The sequence below is a fragment of the Balaenoptera borealis genome (genome assembly GCF_965194805.1).
Source record: "Balaenoptera borealis genome assembly, chromosome: 1".
NCBI classification, from domain to species: Eukaryota; Metazoa; Chordata; class Mammalia; order Artiodactyla; family Balaenopteridae; genus Balaenoptera; species Balaenoptera borealis.
This window is the reverse complement of record NC_138860.1, coordinates 15591217-15609213: the sequence shown is the minus strand read 5'-3', so window position 1 is coordinate 15609213 and position 17997 is coordinate 15591217. Positions and strand designations below refer to the sequence as shown.

Genomic DNA, 17997 nt, shown 5'->3' with positions numbered 1-17997 from the left:
ATGAGCAATCTGTTATAAAAGGTCATTGGCATGGTACAGAGCATTTAGGATGTTGTGAAAGGTTGAAATATTTACCACCCAAGGTGGTATCAAGATTCACTTCTTGGGTGTCATTGTCTTTATCACTTCTAGTAACAGGAGTTAGAAAGTTCTAGAAAAGTGTAAGATACTGGAGGGAGAGGGAAGGCCTTGAGTACTTGCAGCGTAATAGAAAAGACCTAGCAGGGAAATTATGTGAGGTAAACAGAACAAACAACAATAATTTGGGATTCGAGAGGGAAGCCTGGAGGAAAGAAACTGTGGGCCACAAGGGTTTTCTGTGATTCAACATTTTATATAAATACAGTAGGAGAGTGACTTGTGTGATTGATGTAAATGTAAGAGAAAGCAGACTTGATAGCCAGAGCAAGAAATGAGGAAAACAGGCCTCCAAAAAAAAAATGTGTGTCTCAATGGAAAGCTGTAAAATCAGAAGTCCTGTTCTTCTCACCATGGTTAGGCACAAAATCAGAATTATTATGTCTATTTCCAATATTAGAATTATAACTTCTCTGGGTTAGAAAAGACCTAAAAGGTTTTATGAGCCAACACTCTACTTGATATATGAACAGCTTCCTTGGTGTTTCTGACAAGTGTTTCTGTAGTCTTGATAGGAATTCTGTTCAACTCACTACTTTCTAGAAGGGACCTTTTCATCAAGTTTCTCACTACCTCTCTCTCTAGCTCTCTCACCAATTTAATGTAAAACACACACACATACAAAAAGAAATGTGTGACTTAATAAGTGTATTAGTTCCTCTAACAAATCACCACCTCTTGGTGGCTCTAAACCACGCTTATTTATTCTCCTACAGTTCAGGAGGTCAGTGGTCCATGATCAGTTTCACCAGGTTCATGAGAAGGTGTGGACAGGGCCACTCTCCCTCTGGAGGCTCTAGGGGAGAATCTGATACCTGGCCTTTTCCAGCTTCTACTGTGATGTTCCTTGCATTCCTTGGCTCATCGCACCTTCCTGCCTCTTCAGAGCCAGCCCTGTACCATTTTGCTTCATTGGCGACACTGCCTTCTTCTTCCTTTTCCTCCCTCTTATAAGGACACTTTTGATTTCACTGAAGGCCCACCTGGATAATCTAGGATACTGTTCCCATATCAAGATCCTAAATCACAGCTGCAAAGTCCGTTTTGCCATACAAGGTAACATTTAGGTTGCAGGGTTGGACTATCCAGATATCTTTGGGACCGTTTTGCTGCCTACCGCAATGAATATATAAGCAAGGTCAAGAAATATAACTTTGCATCTGTCCCAGTCGCTCTCCCTTCCCTTCTCACAAAAGTAACCCCTATCCTGTCCTGACTTTTACAGTCATCACTTCCGTATGTTTTATAATGGTTTTGTTACTAAATGTGTATCCCCAGACACAATAGTTTAATCTTGCCCTTTAAAAAACATTGTTTTCTCCTTATGGATTTTTAAAGCCTCCTTTAACCTAAAAGTTCCGCTTTAAGTTTTTGTGTTCTTATAGTTTATCTATTGCAAAAGCCAGGTCATTTGCCCTGCACAGTTCCCCAGAGTCTGGACTTTGCAGTTTATATCCTCTAGGGGCAACTCATCATGTTTCTCTGCCCTTTGCGTCTTGTGCAAACCAGCAACTGGATCCAAAGGGCTGAATCAGATTCAGTTTCTAGACCTACAGGTGGGGTGCTGTTCTTTGGGAGACATATAATGTCTGGTTGTCTCGCTTTTTGTGATGTTAGCAGCCATTGGTGCTCATTCCTTAAATCCGTGATGATTTGTAATTTTCACCTTTCTTTTTTCATTCAGTAGTTGGGATACTTATACCCAGAGATGCTTTCTCTTCTCTCTTATTTAGTTACCAGTGATACAGACTGAATGGGAAATGTGGGATAAATGCTTGATTATTTCTGTTTATTCACCAGTTTTCAAGATAAGGAATCGGCACCCTATCTTTTTTTAATGTCATTATAAAGGCATGTATTTAAACATAATCAATGGATTTCAATCAATTGTAATTGTAATTCTTTTTAAAGTTTAAATTGTCCCATTTGGGTCAGCGGGAACCTCTTCAGCTCAGCGTCTGGAATCTTTTTGAATGATGTAGTAGTTGTAGATACTCTCCTTCCTATTTATTCTGACAAGGTGTTCATATTCATCTTAAATATTTCCTGATTGGGGCCTGGAATCTGATTACAACTTGGGTGCTACTGGTACCGATTACTGCATTCCTGGGTTGGCCATCCTTCCTGAACCCCTTCAGTGGAACAGAGCTAAGAACGCAGACACACACACTATAATCCTGATTGTGTGTGTGTGTGTGTGGGTGTGGGTGTGTATGTGTGTGTCTTTTGGGGGTATCTTGTTACTTAGTTTTTTGGTAAGTATTTTCTATGGATTTTTAATTTTGCCATCTAGTTGCTCTGTTCTTTTATGTGCAGATTTGGAGAGATTAAAAGTTTTTGCTGCCACCACTGCCATCTTCCTGGAATACAGTTTACTGATTTTTAATCAAAACTTTATGATTGGCATCTTTCTGAAAATTTTAAGTTTGATTATCTATGTTAATCAAGAGCCATTGTGCCATGGCAGTCAACCAGGGTTCTTCGGTATCTCAGCTGATTGTAACTGAGAAGATCACTTTTTTAGACTCCTTATAATTGTATATAAAAATGTGGAGACACAAATTATCTTTTAGAAAATAGACTTTTGCTCACTTCTCTGTCTTTTTCTTCATATTGTGTTTCATTCCTTTGGTGACTAGAGTCACGTCGGCTGTATCGTTACTGCCCCTCTTCATGTAGGCAGCTTACTAACACTAAAGAAAATCAACATCTGTGTTCCACAGAAAAGGTTACTCTGAGTGTTGGTTTATAATATGTACCAGATTTGACTCTGAATATGCTTTATTTATGTCTAATATTCAATTCCGTCCTCAAATAAGATTTGGCATCATTGAGAAAATAGTGCCAAGAACGAGCTACAAGTCCTGAAGACAGTTCCTAAACAGAGAGTGGGCATTCTGGAGTAGCTTTACCTAATGCCACAGTAATGGATAATTTTACCATAGAGAAGGGCAGTGCCTTATTCCAGGTAAGAAGTAAAAACAAAATCTTCTTTTGCAACAGCTCTAAGTCTCACTGAATTTTCCGGCTATTGGTGTAAGGATATTTAGCTGTCTTCCCAGAGTAAATGATCTGAGCTAGACATGTCCCTTTAGGGTCGTACTTCATGGAGGAAAATATTGGAATTTAACAAAAGGGTTCTATTTTATTATTAGATGTTGAAACTTAATATATGGGTGACACTATACGTATCATTGGAACTTTGGTACTCTTTTGGAATCTTGATCATTTTAGAATAGCATTTGTTTGTCTTATTGTCTAGTTTAGTGATTCTCAACCCTGGCTTGGCCATAGGATCACCCAGATTTTAAAAAATACTGATGTCCTGCAGCCAGCTCCAATTTTCTGATTTAATAGGTCTGGGCTTGGACCCAGAAATCCTAGTTGTTTTTTTTTTTTAACAACTCACTCGGTGTTTTTAATGTTCAGCTTTGCACTGTCTGGTTAGTTTATAAACCTGTGATTTCCATTATTAAGTTTAGCTGGTTCCCATTAGCACAAATACTGGGAAAATTTCCTTTAAAACATAAAGTTAAAAAAAACCCAAAACCCAGTACCAACAACTAGAGTTAAATAATTATATAAAGTAATGCCAGTTCTATTGAGCTTTGCATAAATGTATAAATTTAGCCCAAAGAACAAAACAGAGATTAAAGCCACAGAGCCAGAACTTGAACTAGGATCCTTAATGGAGATTAATATTTTCTTCAGCAGTCTGCCAGCTGAATCATGGTCTAATTAAATAGTTCAGATTTAGTGAGTTTGCATTTAAAGTATTAGCAGCTCCGAGAATGGGTAAAGCTAAAATGAGTTAGAATCTTTTCTGTAAATGGGAAGTTAAATTATCATAGTAATTTGATTAAATCATTTTTAAATCTCTCAAGCTAAATCACCGCCTTTAAAGAATAGTTTGAAGTCTTAATTGCTGTTTGTGAGCATATCTCTCTGCTATTTGTTCTCGCCTCATTTCCTGTGACATCCTATAATATATCTCCCGCCAGGCAAGAGCAGTGGGGAAGGCAAGACTTGGGAGTCGGGGCTGAGGTGACCGTACTTCAAGCATTTAAAGATCTGCCATGTCGAAGAAGGAAATTTATCCTGTATTGTTTCAGTAGTTAGAACCAGGACCAAAGGATGGAAGTTAGAGGCAGATTTGGGAAAATATGAAGAAGACACTTCTAACAATTAGTTCTGTCCCTTGTTAAGTAGAATGCTCTCCATGTAACTGGCAATGTCTTTATTAGAAATGTTGTAGAGAAGATTCTTGCTGAAGACGCAAAGTTGAATGAGATGAGCTTAAGAGGACGATTTCAGCTCTTTAAAAAAAAAAGGAAATGCCATGTCCGGTGTTATAAATTCTGGCAGCACACTTTTATTTAAAGACACCAGAGTGTAAGCCTACCCTGACACTCACTAGCAGCCGCCTGCCTTGCAGGGCTGTTGGGAGATGAATGAGGCAATGTTCATAAAGTGCTTATCACAGGCCTCACCCAAAACAGGTGCTTAAGAAATGGTATATTTATTATATTTATTCTGCTTTTTAAAAATTTTTTTCTTTTTATCTTTTTTTTTAAAAAATTATTTATTTATTTATTTATGGCTGTGTTGGGTCTTCGTTTCTGTGCGAGGGCTTTCTCCAGTTGCGGCAAGTGGGGGCCACTCTTCATCGCGGTGTGCGGGCCTCTCACTATCGCGGCCTCTGTTGTTGCGGAGCACAGGCTCCAGACGCGCAGGCTCAGTAGTTGTGGCTCACGGGCTTAGTTGCTCCGCGGCACGTGGGATCTTCCCAGACCAGGGCTCGAACCCGTGTCCCCTGCATTGGCAGGCAGATTCTCAACCACTGCACCACCAAGGAAGCCCTTTTTCTTTTTTTTTTTTTAATTTTTTGGCCACACTGCGTGGCATGCGGGGTCTTAGTTCCCTGACCAGGGATCAAACCCGTGCCTCCTGCAGTGGAAGCACAGAGTCTTAACCACTGGACAGCCAGGGAAGTCCCTATTCTGCTTTTTTAAATCAGTGTATTTATTCTGCTTTATAAAAAAATCAATCTGTTTGGAAAACCGCTCTTTTGTTTTAATTGTGTCTGTAAAGAGTGCAGTTCCTTTTTTCCTCATCCATTTCTTCCCCGCTGTTTTCACTTAGAGTGTTAACGTTTAGTCCCCAGATAGGTTGGGTGAGGCCACCTCATCCCGGTTCCCTTAGGTACAAAGGTCAATCTTCTGTGTATCTAAGCACTCACCGTTAGTGTGTGTCCATGCCCACCATTTTCCCCTGACAGTATTTAAGTGCAAACATAGAAATAAAACATATCAGAGCATGTTGTTGTCACCTCCGTGACTGGTTTTTTTTGTCACTTTCATTACCGCCCCCTTAGACAACTTTGGAAATTCCGTGTGCTTGTTTCTAAGAGAAGACACACAGGAAGTGGTTGGAATTGCTATGCTGAAAGGCACCAGATTGCAGGAAAGCCTAGGTAGAAACAGTCCATCGGAAAGGCCAGGGTTCATGCTGGAGAATGTCTGGAGTTCCACTCCAGGACACCACTGTCAACGTTTCCCACCTAGAAGAATTCCTTCTTTTGGCTTCACCAGGCAGGAATCGAGTCTTGAGCAGTAAACCCTTATAAGCAACTATATTCCAGACTATTCAAAACTCTTTTAAAGAAATGTGTTATTAACCGCCTCATGTAAATCGTGGTCAATTCGCCAATGATGTGATGAAACGATTTTAAAATGACAATGTAAAAAAAAAAAAAAAGCAGTAAAGAAAATATGAAGAAGTTTTAAAAACCTTTATTGGTTATAGCCATTGATCTTTTAAGTACCTTGCTGTAATTTTTTTTATCATATGTTTAGCTACTTGATTTTCAATTACATTTCCTCTCTCTTTTTGGGCATGTGATCTGATATTGATATTTGAATGATATGAAAGATTAGGCTAGGTACATATATCTCAGAGCTCTGCATTCTCAGAGAACTAGAATTATTAAACATGAAGAATCCCCCAAAGACGCCGTTATGTGTAATTAACAGATAAACTGTCATCAGAATCAATAAAACGTGCTAAATGATTCAAACTTGTATATAATTAAGTGTCTGTTTTAGCGCTGGAACTGTAACTTTTATTTTTTTTCCCCACATCTCACATTTCTCGCAAGAATAATTGTGGCAACCCTGTTAACCCTTTCCTTGCTTGACTGAATTAGATTTTTAAATTAGTCACTTAAGGGAGAAGTTCACCTTCACAAATGTGAAAAGTATTTCAGAATTCATTAATCTAAAGTCTGCAGAGAAACAGGCTATGTCAGGATGTTTTAATGAACTGTTAAGAGTACACTAAAAATCCTAAAAAGATGAGCAATGTATTGTGATTTCTGTACAGTCTACAACTGAGCATAGTGTTAGGTTCAGTGTGTTTACATGGAGTTCTTAAAATTTTGGTTATCAACTTTTTTTTTTCCCTTTTGGGACATATGGGCTTTTCGAGCACAAGGTCTGAATTTTAGACAACGTTACATAGAATAATTTTTTAATAGATGGCCTTTTATAATTGAATGAATGAATAAATACATGAATGAGATAATGAATAAAACAGCCAAGACTGTTATCTGTTAAAGTGTTCACTTGCTCAGTCTCAGGAGGAAAGAAACCCACATGTTTTAAATAAAGGCTTTTTGTAGTAACTCCCATGTTCTAAGCCGGTATTGTAAATTATCTACTGCAGTGAAATTTAGAAAAATAAAATGGAGATTTTGGAAATGTGAGAGTCTCTGAACGAATCACAGCGTAGAGAAGTTCAGTAATAAGATTTGAGTTTCATAACTCGAATCAACGTACTTTTTATTGTTGTTAATATTGTTTATCTTTTTGGCCTTGTACAGACTCCATGCACATAGAAGATGTCGAAGCCGTTCAGAAGCTTCAGGATGTCTTACATGAGGCCTTGCAGGATTACGAGGCCGGCCAGCACATGGAGGACCCTCGCAGGGCTGGCAAGATGCTGATGACACTGCCGCTCCTCAGGCAGACCTCTACCAAGGCCGTGCAGCATTTCTACAACATCAAACTGGAGGGCAAAGTCCCCATGCACAAACTTTTTTTGGAAATGCTGGAGGCCAAGGTCTGACTAAAAGCTTCCCCAGGCATCCTATCCTGCACGCCGAAAAAGGGAAAAATAAACCCAAGAGTGATGTCAAAAAAAACTTAGAGTTTAGTTAACAACATCAAAAATCAAGTAAGACTGCACTGATCATTTAGCAGCAAGACTATGAAGCAGCTTTCAGATTCCTCTGTATCCTCCTGATGAGTTTTTTTCTACCTTAATCTCATCTTTTCTCCGTTTCTTTTGCTCTTTTTTTTTTTTTTTTCTCCCGCCCTATTCTCTTTCTCCTTCGTTTCTTGCTTCCTTCATGGCTGGTTCCCCACTCTCTCCTTTCTTCCTTCCTTCCTTCCTTCCTTCCCTCCCGCCCTCCTTCCTTTCTTCTTCTACTTTCCTCCCTCTTTTTCTCATTCTTCCCCTTTCTTTTAAATTTTAATAGCTCTGGTTATAAGAAAATGTTGCTGCTTTTCCTTTCTTTTTCTTTCCCTCCCTCCCTTCCTCCTTCCTTCCTTCCTTCTGCTGCTGAACTTTTAAAAGAAGTCTCTAATTGGAGAGTGATGGAAGCCAGCCCTGCCAAAGGATGGAGATCCATAATATGGATACCAGTGAACTTCTTGTGAACCATAACATCCCCAATGACTAAGGAATCAAAGAGAGAGAACCGCGGTACCTAAGAGTACAGTGCAACATACACAAATTGACTGAGTGCAGTATTAGATTCCAGGGGAGCAGCCTCTAATTAGACGACTTAAGCAACGTTGCATCGGCTGCTTCTTATCATTGCTTTTCCATCTAGATCAGTTACAGCCATTTGATTCCTTAATTGTTTTTTCAAGTCTTCCAGGTATTTGTTAGTTTAGCGACTATGTAACTTTTTCAGGGAATAGTTTAAGCTTTATTCATTCATGCAATACTAAAGAGAAATAAGAATACTGCAATTTTGTGCTGGCTTTGAACAATTATGAAACAATAATGAAGGACAAATGAATCCTGAAGGAAGATTTTTAAAAAAATGTTTCATTTCTTCTTACAAATGGAGATTTTTTTGTACCAGCTTTACCACTTTTCAGCCATTTATTAATATGGGAATTTAACTTACTCAAGCAATAGTTGAAGGGAAGGTGCATATTATCACGGATGCAATTTATGTTGTGTGCCAGTCTGGTCCCAAACATCAATTTCTTAACATGAGCTCCAGTTTACCTAAATGTTCACTGACACAAAGGATTAGATTACACCTGCAGTGACTCCGAGTAGTCACATATATAAGCCCTACACATGGAATACAGATCCGTAGAATGATCATGAGTGCACCTCTCTACCTGGGAGGTCCAGTTGCCATAGGATTTCTAGCTGCCACGGTGGTTAGGAATGAGTTACTGCCTGTTTGCAGAGTTACAGACCTTTTCTCAGAAGGAGCTGTGAGCCAGTATTCACCTAAGAGGCAATAAGGCAAATGCCAGAATTTGAAAAAAAAAAAAAAAATTCATCAAAGACAGCAGACGCCTGACCAAATTCTAAAACCTAATCTCTATGGGTTGATTCATTTAGGAATATTTGTCTAAATTAATCTGCAGTTTTTACCAAGAGCTAAGCCAATCTATGTGCTTTTCAACCAGTATTGTCACAGCAAGAAAGTCAGTCAGGTCCCAGACTGTTAAGAGGTGTTAATCTAATGAAGAAATCAATTAGATACCCCCCGAAATCTACAATCGCTGAATAACCAATAAACAGTAACCTCCATCAAATGCTATACCAATGGACCAGTGTTAGTAGCTGCTCCCTGTATTATGTGAACAGTCTTATTCTATGTACACAGATGTAATTAAAATTGTAATCCTAACAAACAAAAGAAATGTAGTTCAGCTTTTCAATGTTTCATGTTTGCTGTGCTTTTCTGAATTTTATGTTGCATTCAAAGACTGTTGTCTTGTTCTTGTGGTGTTTGGATTCTTGTGGTGTGTGCTTTTAGACACAGGGTAGAATTAGAGACAATATTGGATGTACAATTCCTCAGGAGACTACAGTAGTATATTCTATTCCTTACCATTAATAAGGTTCTTCCTAATAATAAATAAGAGATTGAAACTCCAAACAAGTATTCATTATGAACAGATACACATCAAAATCATAATGATATTTTCAAAACAAGGAATAATTTCTCTAATGGTTTATTATAGAATACCAATGTATAGCTTAGAAATAAAACTTTGAATATTTCAAGAATATAGATAAGTCTAATTTTTAAATGCTGTATATATGGCTTTCACTCAATCATCTCTCAGATGTTGTTATAAACTCGCTCTGTGTTGTTGCGAAACTTTTTGGTGCGGACACGTTTCCAAAACTATTGCTACTTTGTGTGCTTTAAACAAAATACCTTGGGTTGATGTTTCATCAACCTAGTGCTAGGAATACTGTGTATCTATCATTAGCTATATGGGACTATAATTGTAGATTGTGGTTTCTCAGTAGAGAAGTGACTGTAGTGTGATTCTAGATAAATCATCATTAGCAATTCATTCAGATGGTCAATAACTTGAAATTTATAGCTGTGATAGGAGTTCAGAAATTGACACATCCCTTGAAAAATAACAACGGAAAATACAACTCCTGGGGGAAAAAAAAAAAAGGTGCTGATTCTCTAAGATTATTTATATATGTAAGTGTTTAAAAAAGATTATTTTCCAGACAGTTTGTGCAGGGTTTAAGTTACTACTATTCAACCACACTATATATATAAATAAAATATATACAATATATACATTGTTTTCACTGTATCACATTAAAGTACTTGGGCTTAAGGAGTAAAAGCCAACCAACTGAAAACACAAGATGGAGAGATTAAAAAGAACGAAGAACAATTTTTAGTTTTCAGTGTAATTGACTCTCAGCATTGCAAGAGAACAAGTATCTCACAAATAGGAAACACAACTAAAATTTAGATCTAAAAGAACTGCACGGGCTTTAGGGTAAATGCTTCATCTTAAACCTCGCTTGAGGTAAGTTTTTCAAGTTTCAAGCAAGACCATTTACTTAATGTGAAGTATTGGAAAGTTATCAAGGTGTATGTTTTAGCCGTATGATTTTAATTGTAATTTTGCTTCTTTTAGGTTTGTTCTTATTTAAAGCAATATGATTGTGTGACTACCTGTAGTTACACTTGTGTTTCAATCAGATCAGATTGTTGTATTTATTCCACTATTTTGCATTTAAATGATAACATAAAAGATATAAAAAATTTAAAACTGCTATTTTTCTTATAGAAGAGAAAATGAGTGTTGGTGATTGTATTTTAATTATTTAAGCGTCTCTGTTTACCTGCCTAGGAAAACATTTTATGGCAGTCTTATGTGCAAAGATCGTAAAAGGACAAAAAAAATTTTAACTGCTTATAATAATCCAGGAGTTGCATTATAGCCAGTAGTAAAAAGAATAATAATAATAAAACCTTGTCTATAGCTGTAGATGGGCTTCACATCTGTAAAGCAATCAATTGTATATTTTTGTGATGTGTACCATACTGTGTGCTCCAGCAAATGTCCATTTGTGTAAATGTATTTATTTTATATTGTATATATTGTTAAATGCAAAAGGGAGATATGATTCTGTAACTCCAATCAGTTCAGATGTGTAACTCAAATTATTATGCCTTTCAGGATGACGGTAGAGCAATATTAAACATGCTTCCACTTTTGATTGCTCTTTTGTATGGTGTTTTCTTTTTTCACGCTCCCTCCCCCACTAAAGAACCAAATCAGTAAACACTGCCCTTTGTTGCTTGCATTCAAAGAGTATCTGAGTACCTGTTCCCTAAAAATAAAGTGGGAGGTTAAAGAAGAGCTATATAAAGGCTTGTCAGAATGAATTCTAGGGTGCCAAGAGACATTTTGCATATTTAAGAGTATGCAAAGTGTCTCAGGCACATTAGAATTCATTCTGACAAGCCTTTATATAGCTCTTCTTTAATCTTAAAGCATCTCCACATCATTCTGCATTACTCCAAATTGTCGCCTCTATGTCAATGTCATAACAGAAAACTTTCCCCCTATTTTAAGATCCTATTAAAATCTGCTAGAGATACCTATTATTTCCCTCCATCCACAATTAAATCAGGCGCTGGCTCTGAGCTTGGCAGCCAGCTGAGCTGCAGAGTCCGCGGAGCAGCGCTGAGCGGAGTGGCCGGCAGGATTTCCTCACCAGGGCAGCAGCAGAGCTTCTAGATCGGTGAGCCTGAGGACGGGGAGCTCTCTTGGAACTCAGGAGGGTGAAACAGCACTGCTGACAGCAAGTGGCTTCCCCTTGGCTTTTTTTCCGGGAGAGGTGAGGGCCCTTGCTGCTCAGGGTCAGCTATTCTTCCACGGGCCCCTCCTGGAGCCATCAGCAAGGTGCTAATATGTGCTTTCTTGGCTTCTCTGCCTATCCGGACAGCGTCCTGTCATTGTGTTTGCCCACTGTGTTTCTCACCTTTCCGAGGTGGCTGGTTCTCTAGAGAAGCAAGCTGATGGCACAAAAGCCCCCCCCCACCCCGCACCCCGCACTGCATCCGATTTAGGGGCGTGAGATTACCTAAATCACTAAGATGCACTAGCTGGCCGCAGAACTCAAGACTTGTCTTTCCCATTCGAATGTCCTTTGAGTGGCAGTAGCCCAACGTAGAATCCGACATGTTTTATTATGGATAGTTGCAAAATATTTGGGTAAAACTGAGACCATGCAGGAGACAAACCTAAGAAGGAAAATCATGCCTGTAATCTTCCAATAGGTCCTCATTTAAAAGTATGTATTCTACACACACACACACGCACACACACACACACGCGCGCGCGCATGCTTTTGAGAACTTCTGTGTCAGAATTCTGTTTTTTATAATTTAGAATTATTACAGAGCAGCTTTGCTGGTACTGATGTATTTATCACGGTTGCCTCAGGTGTAAAAAATAAAGTAGGATTTTGACATTTGTTGCATTTCTTGGTATATAAACAACTAGGAGATTTGACAAATGAGTTATGTGTTTATGTTAAAGGATCACTTTTATTTTTACCTGTTGTGTATAAGTGATTTTTTTTTTTAAGTGGTGGTTCTCGAACTTGGCAGAATATTGGAATCATGTGAAGAAATGTTAAAAATCCCTGGCGCTCATATTGAAGATTGGGGTTTAATTGGCCTGGGCTTTGGAATAGTTTAAAACAATCTCCAGGTGATTCTAATGTGAAGACAAAATGAGGAAACCACTGCTTTAAAGTTTTATACTTTCCTCAAATAAGCCAGGAATGTTCTAAAAAATTTTTTTAAAAAAACCTTTTCAGATATTGGCTCTGAATTTTTGTGAGAGTTTTAGACTATCTTTTTTTTTTTTTAATATCAGGACAAAAGGACTTAACCTTTTTACTTTTTAACTCACAAAGCCAATGAAATGCATTTGGATGGTTTTCACCTCCACTCCCCCTGGCCAGCTACCGCCCCCTCAACCCTCCCACCTCCATCCTGCCCCAGCACACGTGGAGAACACACGTTTTCTTCGATGATTCCCAAGCCCCATCTTCTGGTTATGCCCCAGGTAAAAATGGAGATACCTGTTAAACACCTGTACAGAATATCACACAATCTTTTTTTTTTTTTTTTGAGTCGTGCTCATTTGGCCCTTTCATGTGCTTTAAAATTAATTTAGGTATGGTTCAAAATGCCTGTTTTTTCCCTACTGAAAAAACAAAAGAGCAACCCAATTAGAACAAAATTGATTTCTTGGAATGATTCCTGTTACCTATATTTTGCAAGTTGCTGATTTAGGTAAGAGGTAGAAATGAAATAGAACTGAGATAGAATATTTCATTCTTGGGCCTATGCAAAAACTTTAGGTACACTTTGTTTGTTGTTTAATTTGTGATTAAACTGTCAAAGAAAAGAGAAATGCTTAAGGTTTTTGTTTCATCTACAATGGTGTACACATGGAATGGAAAGTTCCATAGTCTAATAGACATAGAGGGTTTAAGTCAGTGTCTCTGGCCCTTTCAGGTCTCTAAATCTAGCTTCTGGTGCCCCTTGGTAGTGTGGAAAAACAATGAAACAAGTAGCAGTAGACTGATTGTACACTGAATCTTATTATGAAACAAAACAGAAAAGAAAGGGATTTCAAAATATAATCCCCCTTTCCCAGGAGTATTTGTCTTGTTCTCCGTGAAGTTAAAGGTCTGAAATAATGTGCCCATCAGGGGCTCAATGTTGCATGTCCATGCCAGTTGGTCCAAGGGCTTGTTATGATGGTAATGACCTACTGAAACGTGAGCTTGGATTGCAACAATACAATTGCTACCAGCTCACCCGCTGGGAGAAATATTTTATTATTGTCAAATGTCCTCCATAGAGATTTGTTTTGCCTGTTCCTGTTTAAATTAAATTCAAAGCAGAACTGCATTACTATTTCTCTGGAGTCTATTTGAGAAAACAACGACTCTCAAAATTTAGGATTCCTAGCTAGTTCAAATTTGTTTATTAGCAGAAAAATTACGATAGGTGACATTATAGCTGCAGGAATATTAGGGTTGCAGCCACACAAGAGATTTACATACTGAGTCTATGGCCTGAAAGCAAGAGAACTCCCTTTTTCATTACAGATGCCAGTCAGATTAATAATTAACTATTCCATCAATGGTACAACCTTAAAAAAAGATGACCCAATGTACTAATGGCATTGCCATAACATGCCACAGAATTTTGGCCATGAGAAAATTTGCTCCAAGTCAGAAGTGTTTTTAAACTTAAGATCATAAACCAAATGTGTATGTATGTGTGTGTATAAAAATATTTTTAAACAACAGCATAGTCAACATAGCACAGAAGCCCCAAGCATGAATGAAAATGCTCTTTGAGCATAATATACCTTTTCCAATATTCTTTTTTAAAAGAATTGGAAAGAATGTCCTAGCATATATGGAATTATCTGGATCATTTTGCGAGAGGCCTTATAATGCAGCCTTGACAAAGGATTTTGAAACAGTGAAGTTTTTAATCAATACAAATTTTGTTACAGACAGTCAAATTGGAACTGGATCTTATTCTACCAAAAAAAAAAAAAAAAAAAAAGCCTGTTTTAGCTTTGTGAAAATCATAGTAGCCTGTGTGTTCCATAATAGACTGAACTTTGGAGAGCTGGTTTTGAGAAATGCAGACAAACTTTTGGGAGGGGTCACTAAAAGAACCTAACAGGAAAATATTTCAGACTAGCAGGAACATTAAATCACACTATTCACACTCCAATTCAATCTGCCATGCTTAGTCAAATTTCACAGTTTTGTTAGGAAGTGAAGAACTGGCAGCTTTAAAAAAAAAAAAAAATAGCACAGAAAACTAAAGTCATAAGAGCAGTTTCCAAAATGAGGTCTAGAGCTATGCAAGTCTTGTTTTTTTTCCTCTTAAATTATGAGATTTCATATCATTACAAATGAAAAATACTAAAAATGTAAAAAAATCCTGCTGATACTTCTGTATTAATCTCTTTGAGATTCCTCTCCACTAGACTTTTATTTTGCCTTGGTTTTCCTTTAGTGAACAAAATAATTGACCAGCCCTAGGGTATCAACTTTATGCTTCTAAATCAAAATAAATATATAGCTTATATTTTCAAGTCTATGTATTGAAAGAAATCCCTTCCTCCACAAAAAGAAAATACGTAGTTGAGAATAATTTCTGGGATGGGTAATAAGTAAAATGATGTTTAGATATGTGGATGTTTTTACACACAGGGATTCTATGGCATGTGACTTCCTTGCTGCTGGTGATAAGGTTTTCAATTCCTTAAAACAATCAATAATGCAATGTACATCTTTGGATGTCTTTCCTATGGACCAATATAATTTGAATTAGATAGGTTTGAACTCCCACCAGCAGTACGTTTTGTTTCATTTTCCCTCAGCAGCATATAATTTTATTTTGCTCTTTAATTTTACTAACTTGATTATTTTTAAAATGGCATATTATTGTTTCGACTTACACTTCTTTGAACATCTTTTCGTATTCTTGTACCAGCTCAGGCTCCCCTTTCTGTGAATTGCCTATTCATAACCTTTGATCTTGTTTTCTATTGGGTTTCCTATCATTTTCTTGTTCATTTGCAGGAGTTCTTTGTATATTTTAGATACTGATCCTTGTCAGTTTCAGTTTTTGCAAATGTCTTCTCCTAGTCTGTCACGCATCTAGAAACTTTGACCTTTGTCTTTGTTCACCAGAAATTATTAATTGTGATATTGATGCATCAGTTTGCTCCTTGTGCTTTCAAAGTTAAGAATATATGTTTATAATTTTCTGCAGTTATTTTTATAATTTAAATTTTACATTTAGATCTTTTAAAATCCTGTTTGGATGTTTTTAATGTGATATAAGGTTGAAATTTATTTCTCTACTTCTCTGTTCTCTACCAATGTATGATGTCAAATCTATATTATATCAAACTACCATGTATAAAGAAATCTATTTCTTGATTTTTTATTATGCTTTTCAGACAATCTATATGCTACTGCCACAATATTATATTACTTTATTACTATAGTTTTGTAGTTTGTCTTAATATCTTATAGAATGTATCCTCCACTCATCGCCACACACTTTGTCTTATTTATCAAATTCTTAGTGTTTTAGAGAATTTTTTCTTTCTCATACATTTCAAAATGTTTTTTCAATTCTCTATAAATTGAATTTTTTTTCAATTTTCTTCTATAAATTTTATTAGAATTTTTTAATGTACAAATTAATTTGGAGAAAGTTAACATTTTTATAAATCAAATTCAGTGAATGTATTATAGATCTCCATTTATTCATATCTTCTTTTCTTTCTCTTTTGTTCTTTTCTTTTTCTATTAATTTTTATTGGAGTATAGGTGATTTACAATGTTGTGTTAGTTTCAGGTGTACAGCAAAGTGAATCAGTTATACATATACATATATCCACTCTTTTTTAGATTCCTTTCCCATACAGGCCATTACAGAGTATTGAGTCAGGTTCCCTATGCTATACAGTAGATCCTTATTAGTTATCTATTTTATATATAGTAGTGTGTATATGTCAATCCCAATCTCCCAATTTATCCCTGCCCCCCCCTTACCCCCTGGTAACCATAAGTTTGTTTTCTACATCTGTAACTCTATTTCTGTTTTGTAGATAAGTTCATTTGTACCCCTTTTTAAGATTCCACATATAAGCAATATCATATGTATTTGTCTTTCTGTGTCTGACTTACTTCACTCAGTATGACAATCTCTAGGTCCATCCATGTTGCTGCAAATGGCATTATTTTGTTCTCTTTTTATGGCTGAGTAGTAGTCCATTGCATATATGTACCACATCTTCTTTATTCATTCCTCTGTCAAGGGACATTTAGGTTGCTTCCATGTCCTGGCTATTGTAAATAGTGCTGCAATGAACATTGGGGTGCATGTATCTTTTCAAATTATGGTTATTTCTTTAAAAGAGTTTTTTTTTTTTATTGAAGTGTAGTTGATTTACAATGTTATGTTAATTTCTGGTGTACAGCAAAGTGATTCAGTTAGACATATATATACATTCTTTTTCATATTCTTTTCCATTATGCTTTATCACAGGATATTGAATACAGTTCCCTGTGCTATACAGTAAGACCTTGTTGTTTATCCATTCTATATATGATGGTTTGCATCTGCTAATCCCAAACTCCCACTCCATCCCTCCCCAATCCTCCCTCCCACTGGCAACCACAAGTCTGTTCTTTATGTCTGTGAGTCTAATTCTGTTTCATAGATAAGTTCATTTGTGTCATATTTTAGATTCCACATGTAAGTGATATCATATGGTATTTGTCTTTCTCTTTCTGACTTCCTTCACTTAGTATGATCATGTCTAGTTCCATCCATGTTTCTGCAAATGGCATTATTTTGTTCTTTTTTATGGCTGAGTAGTATTCCATTGCATATATGTACCACATCTTCTTTATCCATTCATCTGTTGATGGACATTTAGGTTGCTTCCATGTCTTGGCTATTGTGAATAGTGCTGCTATGAACAAAGGGGTGCATGTATCTTTTTGAATTATACTTTTATTGGGATATATGCCCAGGAGTGGATTGCTGCATATAGCAACTCTATTTTTAGCTTTTGAGGAACCACCATATTGTTTTCCATAGTGGCTGCAACGATTCACATTCCCACCAACAGTGTAGGAGGGTTCCCTTTTCTCCACTTCCTCTCCAGTATTTGCTATTTGTAGACTGTTTAATGATAGCCATTCTGACCGGTGTGTGGTGGTACCTCACCATAGTTTTGATTTGCATTTCTCTAATATTTACCAATATTGAGCATCTTTTCATGTGCCTATTGGCCATCTGTATGTCTTCTTTGAAGAAATGTCTATTTTGTTCTTCTGCCTATCTTTCAAGTGCATTGTATGTTTTTTGTTATTGAGTTGTATGAGCTGTTTGTATACTTTGGAAATGAAGCCTTTGTTGTTCACATCGTTTGCAAATATCTTCTCCCATCCCACAGGTTGTCTTTTCATTTTGTTTATGGTTTCCTTTGCTGTGCAAAAGCTTATAAGTTTGATTAGATCACATTTGTTTATTTTGCTTTTATTTCTATTGCCTTGGGAGACTGACCTGAGAAAACATTGATACGATTTATGTCAGAGGATGTTTTGCCTATGTTCTAGTAGAGATTAGCCCCGTAAAGTCTCATGCTTTCTTTGAGTCAAATCCTGGGTACCTTATAGATTTGTAGCTATTGCAAATTACAACTT

General features: G+C 36.8%; 1 protein-coding gene across 12 annotated transcripts in view; it reads left to right on the top strand.

Moving 5' to 3' along the window:
- ESRRG (estrogen related receptor gamma) overlaps window positions 1–10933 on the top strand; it is a 636910-nt gene extending 625977 nt beyond the window's left edge. For all 12 annotated transcript variants that reach the window (XM_082394904.1, XM_082394907.1, XM_082394897.1 and 9 more), the window contains one exon: window positions 7019–10933. In XM_082394904.1, coding sequence (XP_082251030.1) covers window positions 7019–7263 — 245 coding nt within the window. In that variant the 3' untranslated portion in view covers window positions 7264–10933. The remainder of the gene's footprint in view (window positions 1–7018) is intronic.
- Window positions 10934–17997: the final 7064 nt, after the last annotated feature.